The sequence below is a fragment of the Podarcis filfolensis genome (assembly GCF_964270895.1).
Source record: "Podarcis filfolensis genome assembly, chromosome: 4".
NCBI classification, from domain to species: domain Eukaryota; kingdom Metazoa; phylum Chordata; class Lepidosauria; order Squamata; family Lacertidae; genus Podarcis; species Podarcis filfolensis.
This window is the reverse complement of record NC_139607.1, coordinates 66,065,530-66,085,970: the sequence shown is the minus strand read 5'-3', so window position 1 is coordinate 66,085,970 and position 20,441 is coordinate 66,065,530. Positions and strand designations below refer to the sequence as shown.

Here is a 20,441-nt window from a genome sequence, read left to right as displayed (position 1 = left end):
TGGATTCTTTTCTAGTTGAAAGCAAAACTTCTGTTGTATGGCTGTGCCCCTCCTTTGAATTCTGCTTGGGCTTATATTTGGAGATGCCATAGGCACTTGGGCTGCAACCTCATGCACTTACCAAGGAACAAGCCCCATTGAAAACAGTTGTGCTTGCTTCTGAGTATGCCTGCATAGAGGGTGCAGTGTCAGAACATCTCACTTTTTTGTGAGCATTGCTTTCATTTGTTTTGTACATCGTTAGCCACATGCACATTTTTAGTGCTTCCAGAGCCTCTGGATATCACTAATACTTTGGGAGCAATGTAGATGCAAAATGAGGCTGTTACGATCAGATATATGCACTTAAATATATATATATTACTATTTCATGTTTCCAAAGTAAAGGGTTTACAGACAATTGTTGGAGAAGATTGGTGCCTCTATCATGGTAGAGAAAAATAATGTTTGTTAGGAGTCACCTTGTGTCATAAAATGGATGGGAAACATCTTTGGTAAGCATTTGAGGAACTGCTGACATAAATTATTTTTTAATTATAGCACATATATAAAATATCCACATTAATGAGGCATTTCACATTTTAGTTTAGGATAGAAAATCAATCGTTCCCTTTTGCCTCCCCCCTTTGTATGTGCAGTAACTCTTATTTGCTGAAATGCACAGTAATGAGCAGACATCAGTAAATTTTACCTAAAAATCAATGTTGTAGGTATTACCTTTTTATGATATTGACTTGTGATATAATTTGGAAAGAAGGAAATTGTATGTGCATAACAAAGTGTTATTCTAATGATATTTTTATATCCCTATTTATAATTGGGAAGGTACCAACAATTTGCCAGATCACCTTTATCCCTTCAACCATAAAAATATCTTTTAGCATCACTTTCTCTCCTCTGTCAGCTCCAATAAAACAGCATGCAAGCTTAGCATCAAATAAAATTTCTGTTTCAGCTGGGGAGAAGTTTCAGAGGTGTCTGTTCTGAGTGCTTGACAGTTTACTGACATACATGTACACGTTGTTTTGGATGAATCCAGTCCAGAATAACAGTGGATTTTTCATATGTGAAATAGTGAGTATCTTTTCTAGGTGAAAAGATCATATGACTTCAGTATGACCCAGATCCAAAGGGCCCACGGGCAAGGGCTTTTCATTTTCAGCATCTCAGTTGAAGCTCCTGACAACTGAAAAGTCGTTGTGAACATCAGGGTATTCTCTGTGTTATGGTTCTCAACTGCAACTGGTGAAAAGAGAAAGTCACTTCACTTCTCCCCTGCCCTGAAAGCTCTTGGCATGGGCATGGGCATCTTTTGGCACTGTGATGCCTGTAGCTCCCAACAAGTTGTCATTCTAGCTTTTCTTGGGTTATGAAGCCCTGGCAGAAAACATGCCAGCAACAAATTATTTTCATTAAAAACAAATCTGGATTGAAATGTGGGAATATGAAATCAAGTGAAACGAGATCATTTTAATATGAGGAGTTTGTCACCTCCCCCTGTCCTTATTGGGTTGATTCTTCAAGGGTTCTACTCAGGGTATGTTACCTAGCTCTCTCAGTTCCTCATAAACTGACATTGTTTTGCATATGAAGTAGACATTATTAACACGAATTTCTAGTCCCACAGTGAAATATTGCCTTAAACATGCCCAGGATTTGTATAGTTCTGTTCTACAGACTGAAATTAGTAGGCCATAATTCGCAGCAAGACAGGTGATAAGAAATTTAATTTGCATTCATTGTTATCACAGCAGCTTATGCATTATTGTCTGTACACATGACATCTTGTGATCCATGTTTGTAATATTTGTAGCCATTATATACATAGAAAAACTAGAAACGGGTCTGTAAAATTCATGTTATTCTGATCCTGTAAGTACATCAATCTCTCTTACCAGATTGATGCATTGCCTCCATCCCTTCCCTTACCTCATCAAAAATAGGCTGGAGAGGAATAACATGTTGGAAGTAGGTTTCCCTTTCTCCAAACTTGATCTTGAGTTGGAAAACATTACCCTCTTCTTACCTTTCCTGTATTTGATACTTTGAGGATTATGGTTCCCGATATTCATTTTAAGTGTCTCTCTGTGTGTGCTCACACATGCTTGTGTGTCTGTTAATGTAAAAAACAAAACAAAAACTTTACAATTTGAAAAACCAGTATTCTGTCTTAAAGTGCCCACAGCCCCCCCCCCCCAAGATAATTCAAACTGTATCACAAGTATCTCATAACTTGTTCTTTAATTTCATCAGAGTCCCCAGAGGATGTGGCCCCAACTGTTGGCTTTTCTAAAATTGATCTTAAGCAAGGCCGGTTTGAAGTCACAATCTTTGACTTGGGAGGTGGCAAGAGAATCCGGGCTATCTGGAAGAATTACTATGCTGAATCATATGGGGTAATATTTGTTGTGGATTCCAGTGATGTTGAGAGAATGGAAGAGACAAAAGAAACTATGTCGGAAGTTCTAAAGCATCCCAAGATAGCAGGGAAACCTGTATTGGTGTAAGTAACAAAAATCGAGAATTATTTTAAGTACTGATCCATAACTTAAATATATTTCCTAAAACATTGAGTTTGTGATACTACTTTTTCCTTAAGTTGCCTTTAAAGTGGAATATTTTCTTTCCAACCAAACAAGCAGAGAAATTAAATTGTATTGTGCTGCTGCTGATGTCATTAGAAATGATGGCTTCAATATGGCAGAACTATTGTCTGTGCAAACACTCTTGAAATGAGTTATATAATTTCTGCAAACATTCCATTATTGCCTGTAGCGATAACTCTATAATTGTTTTGATGAATAACGATGTCAACACAAGTAATATGACCCTTGTGTTGTCTAACATAAGCATGTTATTAGCTAACCGTTGGTATTAATGAGGTCTCCGTGTTTAACACCAGGGGGTGCAAGTGATGCATTATCAGAAGAACTTGGTGTCTAGAAACTGAAGTTGTCTTATGCATAACTCTGTGTCTCGGGATGTGTGCAGGTCTAACTCCAACATCAGTGTAATGATGTAGCAGAAAGTGGATGCACTTCAATTTAGACACCTGCAGAGTAAAATACCCTTCTGCCCTTCTGAACAATATGGTCATGATCCAGCCACAGTGAAGCAGGCTTAAGTCCATTTTAATGTAATGCTAACTTACATGTTCTTAATTCTTCCATTGAAAGCAGTGGGGCTTGATAGTCAGTTTAAATTAGAACTATGAATTTAGAATTAGAATGAAATGAGAAAAGTGACACTCAGTAGCAACTGGTAACATTTTGACCTGATAGGGCTGCAACTTTTAATATATTGTGTTTTCAGCACAACATGACTTAATACATCACTTACTAGAGAGTGTATTAATTGACAGTGAAGTTGTGCTTAAAATATAATTGAACAAATGCCAGACATTTAGAGATGAATTTCATATTGTTTAATTATCAAAAAATCAATGTTTCATGTAATTACTAAAACCGTTAACTTTTTTTTTTATATATTAATTACCCATGGGTAGTATTAATTTTTTGGTAACAAAATAAATATGAAAATTATATTTGTGTGAAATTTGTGCTATTACAATGACTTTCTATACTGCATTACCTGTGACCAATCTCACACTCTCTCTCATTTTACACTCATTGTTCGGACACCAGTTGCACCACCCTAGTTACTCTTCCGGTTGGCAACTTAATTCTGATGACTGTACAAAATAACTGGCAGAGGAAACTGAGCAAACCATCCTGCCAATTGCAGAGAACACTCTGAATAATCTTTTATCTTTGATGTTGGATTTTTGGAACTCAAATGTGATTCAACTGACGAGGATTTCAGGAAATTCAGTTTGGAAAAATTTTGGTTGAAATATCTCCCTGTATATCCCAAAACAGGAGAAAGGCTCTCCACATCATTATACAATTTATGCCTTAGGGAATCTGATTTTCCTGTGCAACAGACTGGATATTTAAAGTATTCTAAGATCTGGCTATTTTAAATTTTAAATTTCATGTGCATTTTTTTAAATTTTTTGGGGGGGAAATATATATATATATATATATATATATATATATATATATATATATATATACACACATTTAAAAAGTATTCGTGATTTTTTTTAATTAAGCCCCAAAATACTGTTTATGATTAAAAGTCAGCAATGTTTCAATACTTTCTAAAAATTAAAAATAGGGGCACCAGATGTGGATGGGGGCATAACATTTTTATATAATCTGAGAGCGGGCATGGGTTAAAGGTTCAGAAATGCTGCTTTAGAACTCTTTCCACATTTCTGTCTAGGAGCGTCTTGTTTATAGATAAATCCCTACAGGTGAAGATCTTGTCATCAGTTACTTCAATCATTTTATAATAAAAATTGTTCAGAGTTTTGTTTTGGAATGAGTTAGCTATAGCTGCCAGCTGCTATTTTTATTTCTTAACTTAATTATTGAGCTACATGTTTGGGGGAGGGAATTGATCATACTCCTAGTCCCACCATCTTCACTTTAGACAACTGAAATACTGACAACATTTTGCTCTAAAACAATTAGGGTGAAATGAATGAAGTTTTGCTTCTAGGCAATTTCTTGTTATGATCCCTTTAAGCTAGTATAAGGTTGTAACTTTAGGATGGATGGTTTTGCAGAAGAATATCTAACCTTTTTTTTATTATTATTTCTGGGCCACTATCTAGAATTAGATTTGTTTGTCTCTGTTGAAGTTTCAGTCAATACTTGCTGAAAGTCCATCCGTCTTCACTGGCCACAAAGAAAGAGTGAATGTGTAGTGTGTGTGTGTGTGTGTGTGTGTGAGAGAGAGAGAGAGAGAGAGAGAGAGAGAGAGAGAGAGATGTATGCCTATGTACTTGTATTTCCCTGTGACACATAATAATGTACTTACCCGTTATCTCAAACAACTTTCTGTACCTATTTGGTATAAAGGACTTGGTGGTGACATGATCCGTCTTACTAGTGACCTATGTTAAATTGTAGAAACTGAGAACTAGATTGGCTCACCCACTATAATCTAAAAACACTGAAATGCTTGTGAGGTATCAGGCCCATGGATGCCCTCCTCTTTCATACCCGGGGCAAAAGCACGAGTAGTTACGTACATCTTAGTTGTCCATAATATTTTCACTCAAACTCTTGATAGATGAATATGTTCAACATGTGGATAGCTTTCTTCAATATAAACACACTCTAAATTTCCAAGTTCGTACAAATACTGTATTTTTTTACAGCTTACCTAGTGCAGCCATCTTTAACATTTTCATACTGAAAGCTCCCTCCTTTAAACCAATAGGTGCAAATTGGCACCCAGTTTTAATTATATGTGCACACGCCTGCCCATCTCCCTCCCTCCCACCATCTCTCGCCAAAGGAATTCTGGCAGATACTTAATGGGCTGAATTTTTCTCTTTCACACCCAAGCTCTGCCCTCCTTTGATTCTGGTGACCTCTGTTAGGCTCTGCTTTCTTGTAGTCTAATGGCAGATTACTATACCCCAATCTTAGGTAAAATCAGTGCAATTTTCACTTTTCTATGCCCCTTATTTATCTGATAAGAAAAACAAATGTTAAAGAAGCCCTGAAAGTGGTTTTACTACATTAGTGCATCTCATATGAAGTGAGAAAGAGACTGGTTGTGGGTCCTGATTTAACTAGTTGGACCAATTATTCTAGTATACATGTTTGTGCCTTTTAATATATTTTGATCAGACCATATTTGTAGCATTACCTTGCATGCTGTTTAGTAGCACCTAATTGTAAGCCACTGTTGGTTGGAAAGGTATGCTATACATGCCTCCTATTGATAGCATAACATATACCCCTTAACTGCACCTCCAGCTGGGCTGGGGGAATTAGGATCATGTTGTTGCACTAAAGCATGCATGGTTGTTGCACTAAAGCATGCATAGTTGTTGCACTAAAGCATGCATAGTTGTTGCACTAAAGCATGCATGGTTGTTGCACTAAAGCATGCACAGTATCTGAATGGACCTGCTGCCTATATGAATCAAAGACATTCTCAGAGACTAAGTGCTCTTCAGCCAAAAGCCCCTTTTTAAAGTGATCAATATTTGTGAACACAATCCTAGTAAAACAAGAAAAATACCATTCTGGTATAGAACATAGGAATTTAATATAGAAGACTTAGTTACAAATACCTATCTGGCTATAAAGCTCTATAGATTACCTCTGGCATTTATATATCAGCCTAAACTATTTCAGAAGGATGTGAGGATTTCAGTGCTGAAAGTTGTAGATAAAAGTGAATACATTCTGAATGTGTGTTCTTGTACTGAATCAGTCAAATATGTTTAGAGTTGCAATACCTTTTTAAGGGGATTAGAAGACTTTTAAAAATGTTTATTGATTGAAATCCTATACACAGAAATGAGAGTAAGTCCCATTGAATTCAGTGGGACTTGCTTCTGAGTAGATTTCTTCAAATTGTACTAGGAGTTATCTTCTAAACCATATGGAGCTTTCCATCAGCCAGACTGTACTTTGGAGTCAGCATTCGAAATTAGCTGAGCGCCAGTCACATTTTTTGACTGGCAACTGGCCTTTTGCAACTGGATGATGTCTGGGTGCCACCCTTGGCAACTAGCATCTCCCCCTGCCTGGCTGCAGTCAGCTGGTCTGCAGGCACAGCAGCAGCAAGAAAAGTGTGCATTTGCAGGGTGAATCAGCTTCTCTAGGGAGGGAGTTCCAGAGTCTGGGAGCAGCCACCAAGAAGGCCCTTTCCCCCATTCAGGCATGCCTGTGAAGGTGGTAGGACAGAGAGAAGGGCTTCATTGAAAATCTCAAAACCAGGTCATATTTGTATGAGGGAATACAATCTTTCAGAAAGCTTGGACGTTAAGGGTTTTATAGGTCATAACCAGCACTTCTGGTAAGCTAGGGCCAGTGACACAGAAGCAGGCGGGAGATTTGATGTGCTATTCTGAGATATGAGACTCTTTATAAATACATTTTGTGGCCTGGAAAAAAAAATCCACTGTTTACTTCTAGATATAAACATTTTTGCCCCTCTTGGCCATAAAAATAAACTTAGCTCAATGCTTTTCCGTAATCATAAACAATGTTCTCCTTCAAACGATGTTTGAAGCTTTGTTTTAGATGGCATCCTTGTCACAGTCAGGAAGAGATAAGTGAGTAGCACATCCTTTCGGAAGGCAACTTGTTTACCAAATCACGCAAAAGAATTATTCTGATGAGATGTGTGTGGTGCTGTAACATAGCTCTTATTCTTAAAATTATTTAATTACTCCTGAGTCTGAGGTTTCAAGTGTCTTTTTTGTAGCAATAATGACTAATAATAAAAGCAAAGATTTTTAGGAAGTAAATTCAGCAGTACATCCTGTACTTTTTTAGCAAATGTTCTGAATCGCAGCCACATACAACTTGCAATATTGTAATATGCCAAGGCAAAAATCGTTGTCTGTTTTTTCTGAAAATGTTTAATTGTATCCCTAGGTTGATGTATGTTCAGTTGCAGGGGAGGGGAGGGGAAGAGAAGGTATTGCTAAAGCCAGATACTTCATGTACAGGGCCGGTTAAACAGAACTTTGCCACATAGATTAGGAGATTAGGAGCAGTGGTGAAGTAATAAGTAAGCATGGTTTCTGTACCACTTACGTAGTGGTTATTTAAATACTACTGAACCTTCCAAAAAGAGACTCCCATACCATTGATGTAATCTATTTCAGGAACTTTTTCTTAGACTCTTTATGCCAGTGAGTGTAAATATCAGTTGCAGTTAGTTATAGTGGATCAAGAATGGTCTCTTACTTGTCTTTGCTTTTGTATATGCCTGTTCCTACAGTGTTGTGGACTATTCAATGCCATGACTATTTTGTCTCCAGTGTCAGTAGGAGGAGTAGGAGTACAGAGCCAGTAGGAGGCAGATCAAAGAGAAGGAGTATGACTAGGAAAGAATGACGGTCAATAATGTAACAGATGTGTTTTCTGATATCTTTTTGTTTCGGTTCATATTGGATTACAGTGGTACCTCTGGATGCGAACGGGATCCGTTCCAGAGCCCCGTTCGCATCCTGAAGCGAACGCAACTCATGTGTGCGGGTTGCAATTCGCTGCTTCCATGCATGCGTGTGACGTCATTTTGAGTGCATGCGCAAGCGGTGAAACCCGGAAGTAATGCGCTCTGTTACTTCCGGGTCGCCGCGGAGTGCAACCCGAAAAGGCTTAACCTGAAGCGACTGCAACCCGAGGTATGACTGTATCTTGGTGACCTATAAGGAATGATAACCATTCCTGGGAACTCCATGGCAGTGTTTGTGTCTATGGCTTTCCATGAATGGGGAAGTGTGATGATGCACCAGGAGGAAACAGTGGCTGCTTCTTTCCTCTCCCATGGTTTCACTCACTGTTGTATCCAAATTTGAGCTTGTGGTTTGCCTGACTCCAAATGATCCATTAGCAGTAACTTAGATTTATTATTGGCTTACTGCTCGAAGTGTGTTTGAGAGAGCCCAGGATCCTAGGTATGCAGAACACTAAACCAAGCCATGGCTTATCTCTCAGTAGCGTAGAGGAGTTTGGGAGGAACTTACCGTAAGTGGCTGCAGTTTCATCACTGTGCAGCAGCACACTTGCTCATTCACAGTAAGCCACAGTTTGGCTTAGTTTTATATGTGAATGAGACCAGTGTAGGAAGAAAATATAGCCATTACACTAAGGAGCTATAATGGCTGGTTGGTTGAGGGGGTGGAGAAACCGGGTGTTGTAAAAATAATTGAGGGAAACTCTGTCCTAGAGTCTTATAAGGATAACCAGTTCATCCCATAAATCATACTTTATCATTTTTTTTACCTCCTTTAACTGAAAAACCTTTGCTTTTAAGTACAGAATTTTGTAAATGGCAAGTGTAAAATCCATGGTGTTGTATTGCTATGTTTTTGCCACAGCTATTCCTTCAGGTTATTTTAAATTACAAGGTTGCATGAATGTAAATACGCTGCTGTTGGAAGAAAATGTTATATGAGATTTTAACTGGACATGCTTGGTCTGAAAAACCTGACTAGCTTGGTAGTGACTATTGTGTGCTAGTCTTGCAAAATGGGAAGGACTGATTTTTTTAAAAAATGCTGCCAGGGTGGGGGAGAATTTTAAGTGTCAGGGTTGAACAACAGCTTCAGCTGTTCATGCTTTCCTTTATGAATTGATACACGAGTCCTAAATTTTACGTGTCTGGTTCAAATTATTGTAGAGTCAATTCCCATTTTGTTCTCTCCAAAATGGAGAACAGTGGCTTAATCTCTGTGAACAGACCAGGGTATTAAGATGGATCTGATCTTGTCTTACCGTCCTGGCTTGTTAACAGATGAGTAAGTCAGCCATGGAAATAAGCCAACAAAAGGAAGGTGCTAGCCTGCTACAAATTTAGCACTCTTCATTTCCATGTTGTCCATAGAAGAAAAATCCCATACAGTACTTGGCAGTTCACATGGGAACTTAGACTTCTAACCTCTTGGCAGACTTGTTTTTTGTTCTTTGTTTTGTTTTTTTAAAAAGCCTTCTATTAAGCAGACTAGATTCCACTAGCCTATTGCATTTTCCTACTAGTTACAAAGGATACATTCTCCTTTTTCTGATAGCACAGCCTTCCCTGGTTGGGACATAGGAAAGAACTCTGGGCTTTTCCATGCACAAAGTGATTTAATATAATGCTACCCTCTAGTTTTGTACCAGCAAGGAATGATTGCCCAAAGCTAAATGGAAGAGGGAGTGTTCTTTGCTTAGCCCTGACACTTATTCCCAGATTCATAAGCCATGGTTTTTGAAAGGTTGTCTGAACCTGGTCTGCAGATGGGGCCAGATCTCATTTGCTCCTTCCATGTTAATTGTGGGGGACACCTAGCCAGCACATTTTGTACTAGAATTCAAAATGTAATGCTTGAATCTGCTCTGAATGTAGTCTGTATTCTTAAATACTTATTTTAAAAGCTTCATTTTAATATGACATGTATGAAGTACTTATCAATTACAGTATATTGCATATAATAAAACCTTTATAAAATCGGTCTGGAGCAGAATAGTAAATATGTAAAATTTTCTTGACCTGACAATGTCCAGTGACTTTTCTTGCATACTTAGGCCAACATTTATTTTCCTGTTTTAAGGCCTGTTTAACTTTTAACTTTCAGCTACACATTTCAAATACGTTACTGCCTTTCTTTTCATATAATTACAACAAAACGTGTTTTCTTTATATAGTTTTCTAATATGTAAATTGGCAACATGGTTTAATTTAATCTTCCCCACACATACTTTTCATTCTTGTCTCACACTAGTGATAGATTTGCACTTTATGTAGCAAACTGTATATATGGTAATAGTCTTTTTACTTTTTTATTCTTAGTAAAAATAAATTAGCTTTTAAAATAAATTAAATTAGCATTTGTGAAATGTGGTAATTTGACAACTATGGAGAGCTAAAGCTGCTTCTGCAGTTCTTCTGCAGACAATAGCTCTTTCGTTTCTGAATAATTATGACTCCAGTGTTAAACCACATTCAGAGTAGACTCAATTGTAATCAATTGACTTAAGCTCCTTAATAATAAGTCTTTAGTTTTGTGTTTTTAGTAGTCAGTGTCATGTTACTGTGTTCTGGCATAATTGTGGGGGGAAATATATTTATGAGATGACCACAAGAATCTCATGCCCACAAACGGACCGATCCCTTTTATGGTCTAATTGTTGCAATGCTTACATAAACAGATGTTACGCTCAGGGTCAAAGAACCACATACCTATTTCTATGTGTGCAATACAACTTTCAGCTTGTGTTGTATGCTCTATGGCAAAACGTTTGTGAACAGAGAGAACTTTTGAAAATATCTTTTTTTAAAATAAAATGGCTTAGTGGATGGTATTGTGATTCAACCAGAAAAAAATCTATTGAGGGTGATGAAGCCTTTGGACATGCCTAAAATAGATCTTTTGGTTCTAGCCTGTGGCATGATAGCAGCTTACACATGCCCTCTACACCAGGAAACTGGAACTGGCCACAAGGAAGGGACAAACAATTTTTTCCCTGTATAATGTATGAAATAGCCTTTCCCCCCATTTTTATTTTTTACCTTTTTGACCCTAGTCTTCGGATGAAATTAATAAACCTGTATTGCTAACACTTGTTTAACAGACACAGAAAAGCTGTGCTGCGAGAATAATTCCCTTTTTGGAATAACAAATGTTCAAAGTTGGTTGAAGCATGCTATGCATTTGCACCAATTTTTGTTTTTTTTTAATCATATATATTGAAGAAACTTATTATGTTTTGAAAGTATAAACCAAGACCTTGGTTACAAATGCACATCTCCCAAAATATCATAGAACTGTTATGTTTATACAAATGACATGGAAGAAAACGTGTAACATACAAAAATAGCTATATCCTTTACTGCATTCTTAAAGATTTTACACATATAATGTTTTTGTAACAACCTTTCCCCCTTTTAACCTGTTTCAGTGCAGCTCTTTTAGCTGAACAATCTATTTCCCTGTTCTTCAACTAGTATTTTGTGAAATACCACAGTCACAAATTATTTCAAACTCTTTGTTCTTAGACAAGCCAGACAACAGAGGAATGTGAACTCGCTGCAGATTTGCTGACATTGTCCTAGCATTTATTACACTGGGCTTGCAGTTTTCCTTCATCTAAACTGCTGAATAAAATTGCTAGGAGCATACAGTCACTTCCCAAGGAAGTGAATCGAATGTGGAGGCGAGTGCTGTGTGGCACCTGGTTGCACCTGTTGTCACAAGCACCTGTTTGACTAGTTCCTGTGACCTGTGACTGGTAACAGAACTCCATCCTGCTACACCCAGCACTACCTTGTTCCCTTTTTTGAGAAACTCTTCACTATTATATCAAAGTCCACCACTAGATCTTAAAAAGCAATGGCAGGGGATGAGGGTCAGAAAGTCTGTCTGTTCCCTTGTAAGTCACCCCTTTTGTTCCTTAGATCCCCTGCCAAATTTGCAGCATTCAGGGCATGTGAAAAAGAGAATTTTGAATCAAACTGTGGCTTTGCCTGATAGTGCAAACCCCCGCCCCCAGCAGGGTCACCTATGTTCATTACATACTGGATTAGGGCTATTGCAAAGAACATTTAACTGCCTGTATCCCCCCCCCAAAAAAAAAACCACACAAAAAAAACCTATTAACAGCAGGGGCAGCACCAGCAGCATATTGCTCTGCACGGATGCTTCTTTCGATACCTTGCCGCCAGCCTGAATTTCTCTGTTGTCGTCTGAACATAGTCCTGAGTTTTGACAACTTCCATTTCGATGCTGTCGATCATTTCACCTTGTTCTTCCACCAAAAGTGAGATTTGGACAAAGAGGCCCTTCAAGTCTCTCACCTGGTTCTCCAGATTGACCAGTTCTTTGTGTCTCTGTTCAATCTCAGATAGCTGAGCTTTTGTGATATTGACCTCGGTGAGCAAGTTTTCGTTGAAGATTTCCCACTTTCCTTGCTGAACCATGTCGTTCACTTCTTCCTCGGAGACTTCTTTTCCAGCCACTTCAAGCTGGCGCACAATAAAAGCTTTGCATTTCTCTTGCTTGGCTGTTATGGCAGCGTTGTACAGAAACATGATATTTTGGAAGCGACGGAACAGGACCGCCCGCTGAGCACTCAGAACCCTTATAATGGCAGATGATGAACCATGTTCTTTCTCTGCTTTCTTCAGTGTTTTTGACAAGTCGTCCAAGCACTTGCTAATGTGTTCTGCTTGAACCTTTATCCCTTTTGTGATGCTGCACTCCTTTTTAAGTACGCTGAATCTCCTCATGGAAGCCACTAGGCTTTTTTGCTGCTGGCTGAACTTTTGGACGTCTGCTGCCAAATTGTTAATATCATTGTGAAGTTGCTGGATTTCATTCAGGTACCTTTCAGTTATGGGCTCCTTTTCAAAAATGACAGCTGTTTGTTCAAGTTCTTTTTCCTCTGCCACAACACTAGGAGAACGACTGTTTTCTTCTATTAATTGCAGTTCCTTTGCTCGCAATTTAAGCTCTTGAAGGCGGTCTTTCATCTTCTGTAGAGTTTTCTGCGGTTCTGTTCTTTTTAAAACCAGACAGTTGTGTAAACCTAAGGATTAAAAACCACTTTAGTAAGCTGTTGTTTACCCACAGACCTATTACAAGGATGGCAGAAAACCTTTAACGGAGAGGGAGGGGGAGTCAGAAAAATGCAGCAGCATAAGCTACCATAAATAGGTTGCACATAAAGCAAATTTTATTTTTCCCTTAGACATGCTCTTTGAAATACTTGATCCACCTCAAGATTCTTTGAAATGTGCAGGAAATACACATAATTGTTGACTGTCTAATACTGGTCCAATATTGTACTACATCTTTTTATTATTATTTTTTGGTGTGATGGGCAGAAAGAAAATTCAAGTGATCTGCAAGGTGACAATATCTTGAAAATTACATATGTAAACATTTTTTAAAAATCCTAATCATGAATTGGAGACTTGCATGATCTTTCACTTCTTACCTTCTCTCTCCAGAGCTAACCATGGTGCAGTCTATAAACTTTGCAGAGCTAACTGCTTGGTGTGGTGAAACATTGTACGAAAGTAAACAATAACCGTGTCTGGTTAGAATGTACTCTTCTGTATTTATTAATAAATACAACTGTATTTATTAAAGGAATGAAATAGGTAAGATAATTTGTGCAAGAAATCTGCATGGAAATCTGCTAATCATGACTACAAAGTCAGAAACATTACTTCTGCATTTTGGAAAGAACTAAATCTGTGACATTAAAAACAAAAACAAAAAGCTGGTTTCTTTTTTGGCATGGAAGCAGTCCAGTTATTTTGTACTTCCCAAGAAGAGATACAGCTGTTGCTTCTAAAACCTGAAATGCTTGGTAAACTTAAAGAGTCATTACTTTAGTTTGGAGATGGTGGATTATTTATATCAAGGATGGGGAGCTTTTTTCAACCTGTGAGCCACATTTTCCAGGGAATGCATGAGAGGGTTGGGTGGGATGATAGGCAAAAGTCAGTGGGATGATGGCTTGAGATTCTTACCTTTTTGTACATTAGGCTTTGTTGCATCCATGCAACAAACACACACAGGAGCCTACATACTTCACTTTATCCAGGCAAATGAACACAATTCATGGAAGTATTCTAGTCAGGCAAAAGCAACTGAGGGCATGGAGCAGGGCTGGTAAGAAGGGGAGTTTTCTGCAAAGGTCCCAAGGGCCAGATAGCGCATGCTGGGGCCCATATTTGTCCCCTGGGCCTGAGATTTCCCACCTCTGCCTTACATAATTTAAATATCTATATCCTCTTTCCACCCAATGGTGCCCAAGGTTGCAAACAATAAATAAGATAAAACAACCATATGAAGTATAAAACAGCAGATAAAACAGGCAGATAAAAATACAGGTCTTTTAAAAAATAATAAAAACCCAGCCCATTATATTGGAAATTTGGATATTGTAGGGATTTTTTTCATTGCACATCTGTAAACAGTGTCTTGAAAGATATACATGCATGCACACACCACTCCCAATTTGAATAACTTTTTTTTTAAATAAAAGAGTGTCTCAGCCTGTTCAAAGGATCAGGCATTGCCAAACACATTACCAGAATGTGAGTAGGATTATATATAAAAACTTGTTATTCGCAAATGCTTTATTCTGTACTGGACTGAGGGAAGTAACATCAATGTCTCTTTGCTCTTCAGTTTCTACTCTCTGAAGATTCAATAGCTTGTTGATTGCTGACTAAGGATCCAATCCCTTGGGGGATATCTTCTATTCATGTTTTTGACATTTGCAAATGAACTGTTCCCAGTAGAGTGTGCCCTAACATGCAGTCCCATGGCCCTTTGATAAAACTGTGTATCTCACAGGATTATGCTCCAAATTCCAGCTCTTGTGATGCTTGTTTTTCATTGAAGGGTTTTATTTGTGGAGAGGTGGGTGAGAAAGAAGGAGAAGGTTTATGGCCTTGGAGAGAAAGAAGCAAAAGTCTTGGTAGGCTTTCAGTTTGACTGACCTTTTGGTGCATTGCCTTCATGTTAAGGCTATGCTTGCTGGTTTGGTTCACTCTAATTTTTCTGTTGTTTACCGCATTTCTGTATGCTGCAGTATAATCTATGGTGTCCCTTTATTGTAACTATATCCTATACCCATATGCTGTGGACTTAACTGTGAAAACTGGATAAGGATTGGGTGGCAAGAGCTGTAGGCTTTGAGCTGTACTCAGTGGAATTTTTCATACATTGGTTCACTCGACATTGCTGCCTGAATACAAACTTCATTTTTTTTATGAAGCAGGAGGTTTGATACTCAAAAACCACTTACTATGTTGCTTGGCCAGATCACATAGGACATCTAAAGTAAATGCATTTGCAGTTCTGGTGTCAGGACTTTGCACTCAGTTTGGCTAACACACACTGTGTAATGAGTCTAATGTTTCAGGACCAATGGTAGAATGCTTCCATGCTGAAACAGTTTCCAGTTGTCTCAGTTGGTGATTGTAAACAGTGGAACTTCCCTAAAGTGCTTGGCTCAGAAATAGTTCCCAGATCAATTAATGATTTGGTTAGAATGCAATACATATTTTAATTTAATAAACTGGGTTTGGCAGCAGTTCTTATCTGACGCCATACAGACTGCCTTTAAGGAAGGTGGTGAGTAAGTATCAGCAATATGGTACCTTGTTGTAAGCATATTAATGAAACCATTTGAGCACCTGAAAATTATATAGCTAGGGTTTATGGCCTGAGATCTGTATTTGCTTGTCATATGATTCTGTGGGAAACACCTAATTCATTGATACAACTGCTGAGTATGTCCTATTAGTCCCTTTTCAAATGTGTTTTTCTCCCTCCTTAATACTGAGGTATAATTTTCTGTGCCTCCTTGTATCATTCTCCTAAAGTGCAATCTCCAATCCCATTTCCTTAGAATACCATGAGTGTTCTGGAACTTAATAGGCAAGCATATTTCAGTACCAGTTGTTGGAAACTTGCAGTCTACAAGAAAAATAAGCTGTGTTCTGATAATACATTGCAAAACGCTGTGACTTCTAGAGCAGAAAATTTTATGATGACTTTCTTCAGTAATGTTACAAAACTGCTTGGTACAATTTAGCATATTCTTTTTTCTTTTTAAATCAGTTTGGTGCATGTAAAAAAGAACTGATGTACTAAATTGAGACTTCAGGGTACCAACCTGAAAATATCTCTTAGCATAGTCTAACACATCCCTGGCCAACATTAATTTAGTATGTCTAACCACTTAGTAATTAAGTGGCAGAACGATAGTCTCTATTTTTGTCACCTACAGAAAACACTAACTTGGTTTGCATTAAACTGAATTAATGTAAAACTGTAATTCTTGAAGCCTTGTTATTACAGTTAAAAATAAAACCTTTAAAAGTTGGCTGTTGCTCATATGCTTTTTAAGAGGCTCAGTACTCCATTGCTACATCTCTCTAGCTGTGAAACACAAGTCTACACAACAAAGAATAGAAAATGGCTGTAATAGACTTTGCACTAGCCTCTTTTGCTTCCAGGAACAATGCAAAACTCTGCTTTTAACTCAATATGATTGACCTGGTTTTAACTTAAAAAGCCTTGTGCAGTTTGGGATCAGAGTATCTGCCTCCGTATGAATTTGCCTGAGTGTTAAGATCTTCCTCAAGACACTATTCTGTTGGTGCTCCCATTTCCAAAGGTGAAGTGACTAGCAGCTGGGATAGATTTCTTTAAATTTTTGATTGGTGTTATCTAATTCTGGGTGCACTCTTTCTGAAGGCCATCCTTTCCTTTAGGCATGCGGACAAACTATTGTTTTTATTTATTTATTTTTAATGACAATTTTTATTTTTATTTTCTCTGTTACTTGCTGTTTTGGCATTTTATCATTCTGCTGCGGTTGCTTTCTAAAAAGTATGCAACATTTTGAGATGTTAGGCTAGTATTCTTCGAATTCATCCCACTGGTGCAAGGACTTCTGCTGGCTCAGTAGAACTTCCTCATCATCTCCTCTCCTCTCAGGCCCCCCATCTGCTCCCGAGGATTGGGGGAACCCCTAGAGCAGATTTGCTGGCACACAGGGTGAGGAAAGGAAATGGAAGTTCTATTGCACCAGCAAAAGTCCTTGTGTAGCAACTTCATTGGCCACAACTTTATATTTGCTGCTTGCTTTATCGTTCCATTGTAGGCTGCTGGGATATAACAAACTTTAATTTAAATATAAAATGTTTGAAATTGTAAATATATCCTCTCCTACCACTCTATTGCAGTACTGCGCGCATACACACACACACACACACACAAACACAGTGTGTGTGTGTGTGTGTGTGTGTGTGTGTGTGTGTATATATATATAAAAAATGCCTTGTGAAGATTCTACATTGCTTTTTCTATGGCAGAAGTTTACATTCCCCCTGCCTCAATCTTCTAAAGTCTCAAATAAGGAATAGAATATCTTCATTTTTCAAGAATAGCATTGCCCTTCTATTAAAGATTGTTGGTGTTGGACCAGGGTCAACACATGTATCGTTTTTACAACAGCTTTATTATATAACGAAGTATTGGATGAGAGTTGATTATTCCAGAGGTGAGAACCAAATGATACAGGGTGGAGATCACTAAATGAATACTCCCAGAGAAAGGCAGTGTGATTCAGAAATGAGGAGGAGGAGAAGCACTTCGTAATAAGAAACAGCTCATAATGAAACCAGAGCTTCAGTTGCCAATCGGCAGCAACAAACTTGAAAAAACCAGCACCATAAATGTATGCCTTACTTGGAAAGAGCCATAAATAAATTGAGTTAATGTTCTTGGTGACTGGAGAAATCAATTGTATTTGTAACTGCAACTGTACTGTTTGTTGAATAATGTTATGAACAGTTTCATATGGGCTGTGCCAATACTCTTGGAGGTAGGAATTGTTCTCTGCAAGAGTTTTGGTTGTCATTGCAAGACAGATTTTGTGTTGCGAGTTTTGCAGGGCAGGCATGATTTGTTCCCTTGTTGACGCTTTCCCTGGTAAACAGGGAGTCTTGAACTGTTTCAGCTGCTTAACAAAATGTCTACTTCTATATTGGTGAAATACTCTAAGGACTTGGATACCCTGCAGTTGAGCTAGTCATTGAAATCTTTACAGTGGTTATTGCACATTTAATCAGGCTAAGAGATACAAAATCTGTTGATAACTTAATTTAATGTTTCCTTTGAGTGTTTGCAGTGTTAACATTGCAGCATTTGTCTAGAACAGTCTTTCCCGAACGGTAATTTGAGGAACCCTGACATTCTCTAGGAGAATAACAAGAATGGCAGAAAAATATTTCTGAAAGGCGGGTCCCCAATGTATGAAATGCTGCAGGTGTTTTAGAGCTGCAATCTTCAGCCTTTTTAGACTTGGGGTCCATTGTTTAGCCCCAACAAGGCTTTCCAGAGCTCACTTCTTAATCTTTTAATGTATATTTCTATGGTGGTAATGTTACAGTTGAGACCCACTTTAGGTCATGCTGTGACTCACCATCTGAAGACCAGCATTCTGGAATATGAAGTTACTTTGGGCAACCTGGCAGTGAAGGCTCTTGCCAGCATGCCCTGATTATTATAGAATACTCTCTGTTTTGAGGGGAGTTGTTGACGGACAAGTTGGTGTACAAGGCAGTTTCTGAATGCAGAAAATATGAAAAGCCGCTATCTGAATTCAGAGTACAGAAACAGAATATTTTTAAATCACTTGTAAAGCCAGACTTTATAGGAAATTTCTAATGTATCAATGAAAGTGCCATCTGAGGCATTACATTGTGCTAACCCTGCAGCTTGCAGCAGGCAAGTTTAGCTGAACTTTTAAAAAAATCATGTTTTAACCTTTTATGATAATACCTCAGCTTTTTGAGGATTAAGGAAATCCTGGAGTAAAGTTTCATTACATCTGTTATCTGTGAGCATGACCTTTGACTGCAAGCGTTTCCACATACAGTACTCATTTTTTTTTTCATAATTGTAAGATGATGTCATTTCTGTCAAATGTACACATACACTCCCTTTCCCATGATTCCTAAAATAAAAGTGCTGAAGTTCTCCAACTGTAATAAAGTCCCCCGAGGCTCTTACAACCTTTTTCTGTTTCCTTGATTCCACACCATATTCAAGTAGGTATATTAAGCATACAAGTAAATAAAACAAGAATCCTTCACGCAATGTTTAGCTTCGTATTCTTAACTTTACAACCACCCACCTCCCAGAATATTGCTTCAAGTATATATTTTGCTGTGAACCTTCCTCAGTTTTAAAATGAGGAATTTGTGCAAAGAATGGTTTTATTGACTTGGAAAATTAAAAATGAACTCTCATCTTTTAAGCTGCTGCTGGCATGCTTCCAAATGAAACGAGTTTGGGTGCATAAAACACGTCTAGCAGATTAGTATTCATGTACCTAAGTAATAAAGCTCTACAAACATATCTATTGGAAATGTTTTCAAACTTTGCAGAGGGCAGACGTCTCCTGTATTCTTAACGCATCTTAACATTGGGGGCTTTTAAATTACTCGGTGTTCTACTTTGTATTATTTGATGTAAAATAAAACCGAACTACTTACCTTTTTTAAAAATCCTGAGTTGCCGGAAGCCTCTTTAGGATCTGGTGCTTCAAGATGCTTTGCAATATCCTTGTGAGGGTAAATAACAGAGCAGGAGTGCGATTTCCATTAAAACAGTTTCTGCTTACTTAATCCTCCTAGACCTTAATGATCATTGGGAAAGTGCATCTTAGAAAGCTGTGGAGTATGAGAGCCTTCACTAGTTACGTTGTACAACAGAGCAAATTGCTTACTTTATGCTTGGGGAATCTGGTTCTGCCTGTTGGAAACGCAGCCTTGCTTTCAAGGCGGGCCATTCTATTCTAATGAGGCAGCACCAGGAAGTGCCATTGCCTGCCTTCCTCCTTACTGGACTTGCTGGTTTACATTGCAAATGCCTGTTGCTCAATATGATTCTACTCCTAAAAATAAATCCCCTGAACATCGGATACTTGGCATGCAAATAAGAGGAATTTTTAGACTATGCATATCAGTGCCAGGGATCACAGATAATATAGAGGGGAGGAAATGCTGGGGTCCTCAGAGGCCAGCAAGCATGCATAAAGTGCTATTGTGTGAATGTACAGAGTGACTGATCCCTCCCCACTCCATGCCATCCTTTCACATGAGTTGCTGTGTGTGTGTGTGAGAGAGAGAGAGCGCGCGCACGTACGCAAGAGCGAGATAGAGTGCCAGCCCTTAGGAATAGCTATCGTGCAGGCATGAAACACCATACAGAGCTTTTGGTTCTGGCCACTGAAGATACACAAGTTTGAACTCTACTTAAAAATAACTCTTTGAATTTGTGCATTCCTTTTGTTGGAACAATTTACAACAAAACAGTAAGC

General features: G+C 38.2%; 2 protein-coding genes across 10 annotated transcripts in view; one reads left to right on the top strand and one right to left on the bottom strand.

Annotated features, from left to right (window-relative positions):
* Window positions 1–20,441, top strand: part of ARL13B (ARF like GTPase 13B) — a 38,465-nt gene that overhangs the window by 3,166 nt on the left and 14,858 nt on the right. For all 8 annotated transcript variants that reach the window (XM_083611650.1, XM_083611649.1, XM_083611647.1 and 5 more), the window contains exon 4: window positions 2,254–2,503. In XM_083611650.1, coding sequence (XP_083467776.1) covers window positions 2,254–2,503 — 250 coding nt within the window. The remainder of the gene's footprint in view (window positions 1–2,253; window positions 2,504–20,441) is intronic.
* STX19 (syntaxin 19) lies at window positions 9,951–20,350 on the bottom strand. Of its 2 annotated transcripts, XR_014547562.1 has the most exons (3): window positions 19,615–20,350; window positions 11,246–13,112; window positions 9,951–11,012 (listed from the first exon to the last, which is right to left on the bottom strand). XR_014547562.1 is itself a non-coding variant. In XM_083611739.1 (2 exons), exon 2 carries the CDS (start codon window positions 13,054–13,056, stop codon window positions 12,181–12,183), a length of 876 nt encoding a protein of 291 aa, XP_083467865.1. In that variant the 5' UTR covers window positions 13,057–13,112; window positions 19,615–20,350; the 3' UTR covers window positions 9,951–12,180. The 2 variants fall into 2 exon arrangements, 1 of the variants encoding a protein (XP_083467865.1); XM_083611739.1 differs by having other exon boundaries at window positions 9,951–13,112.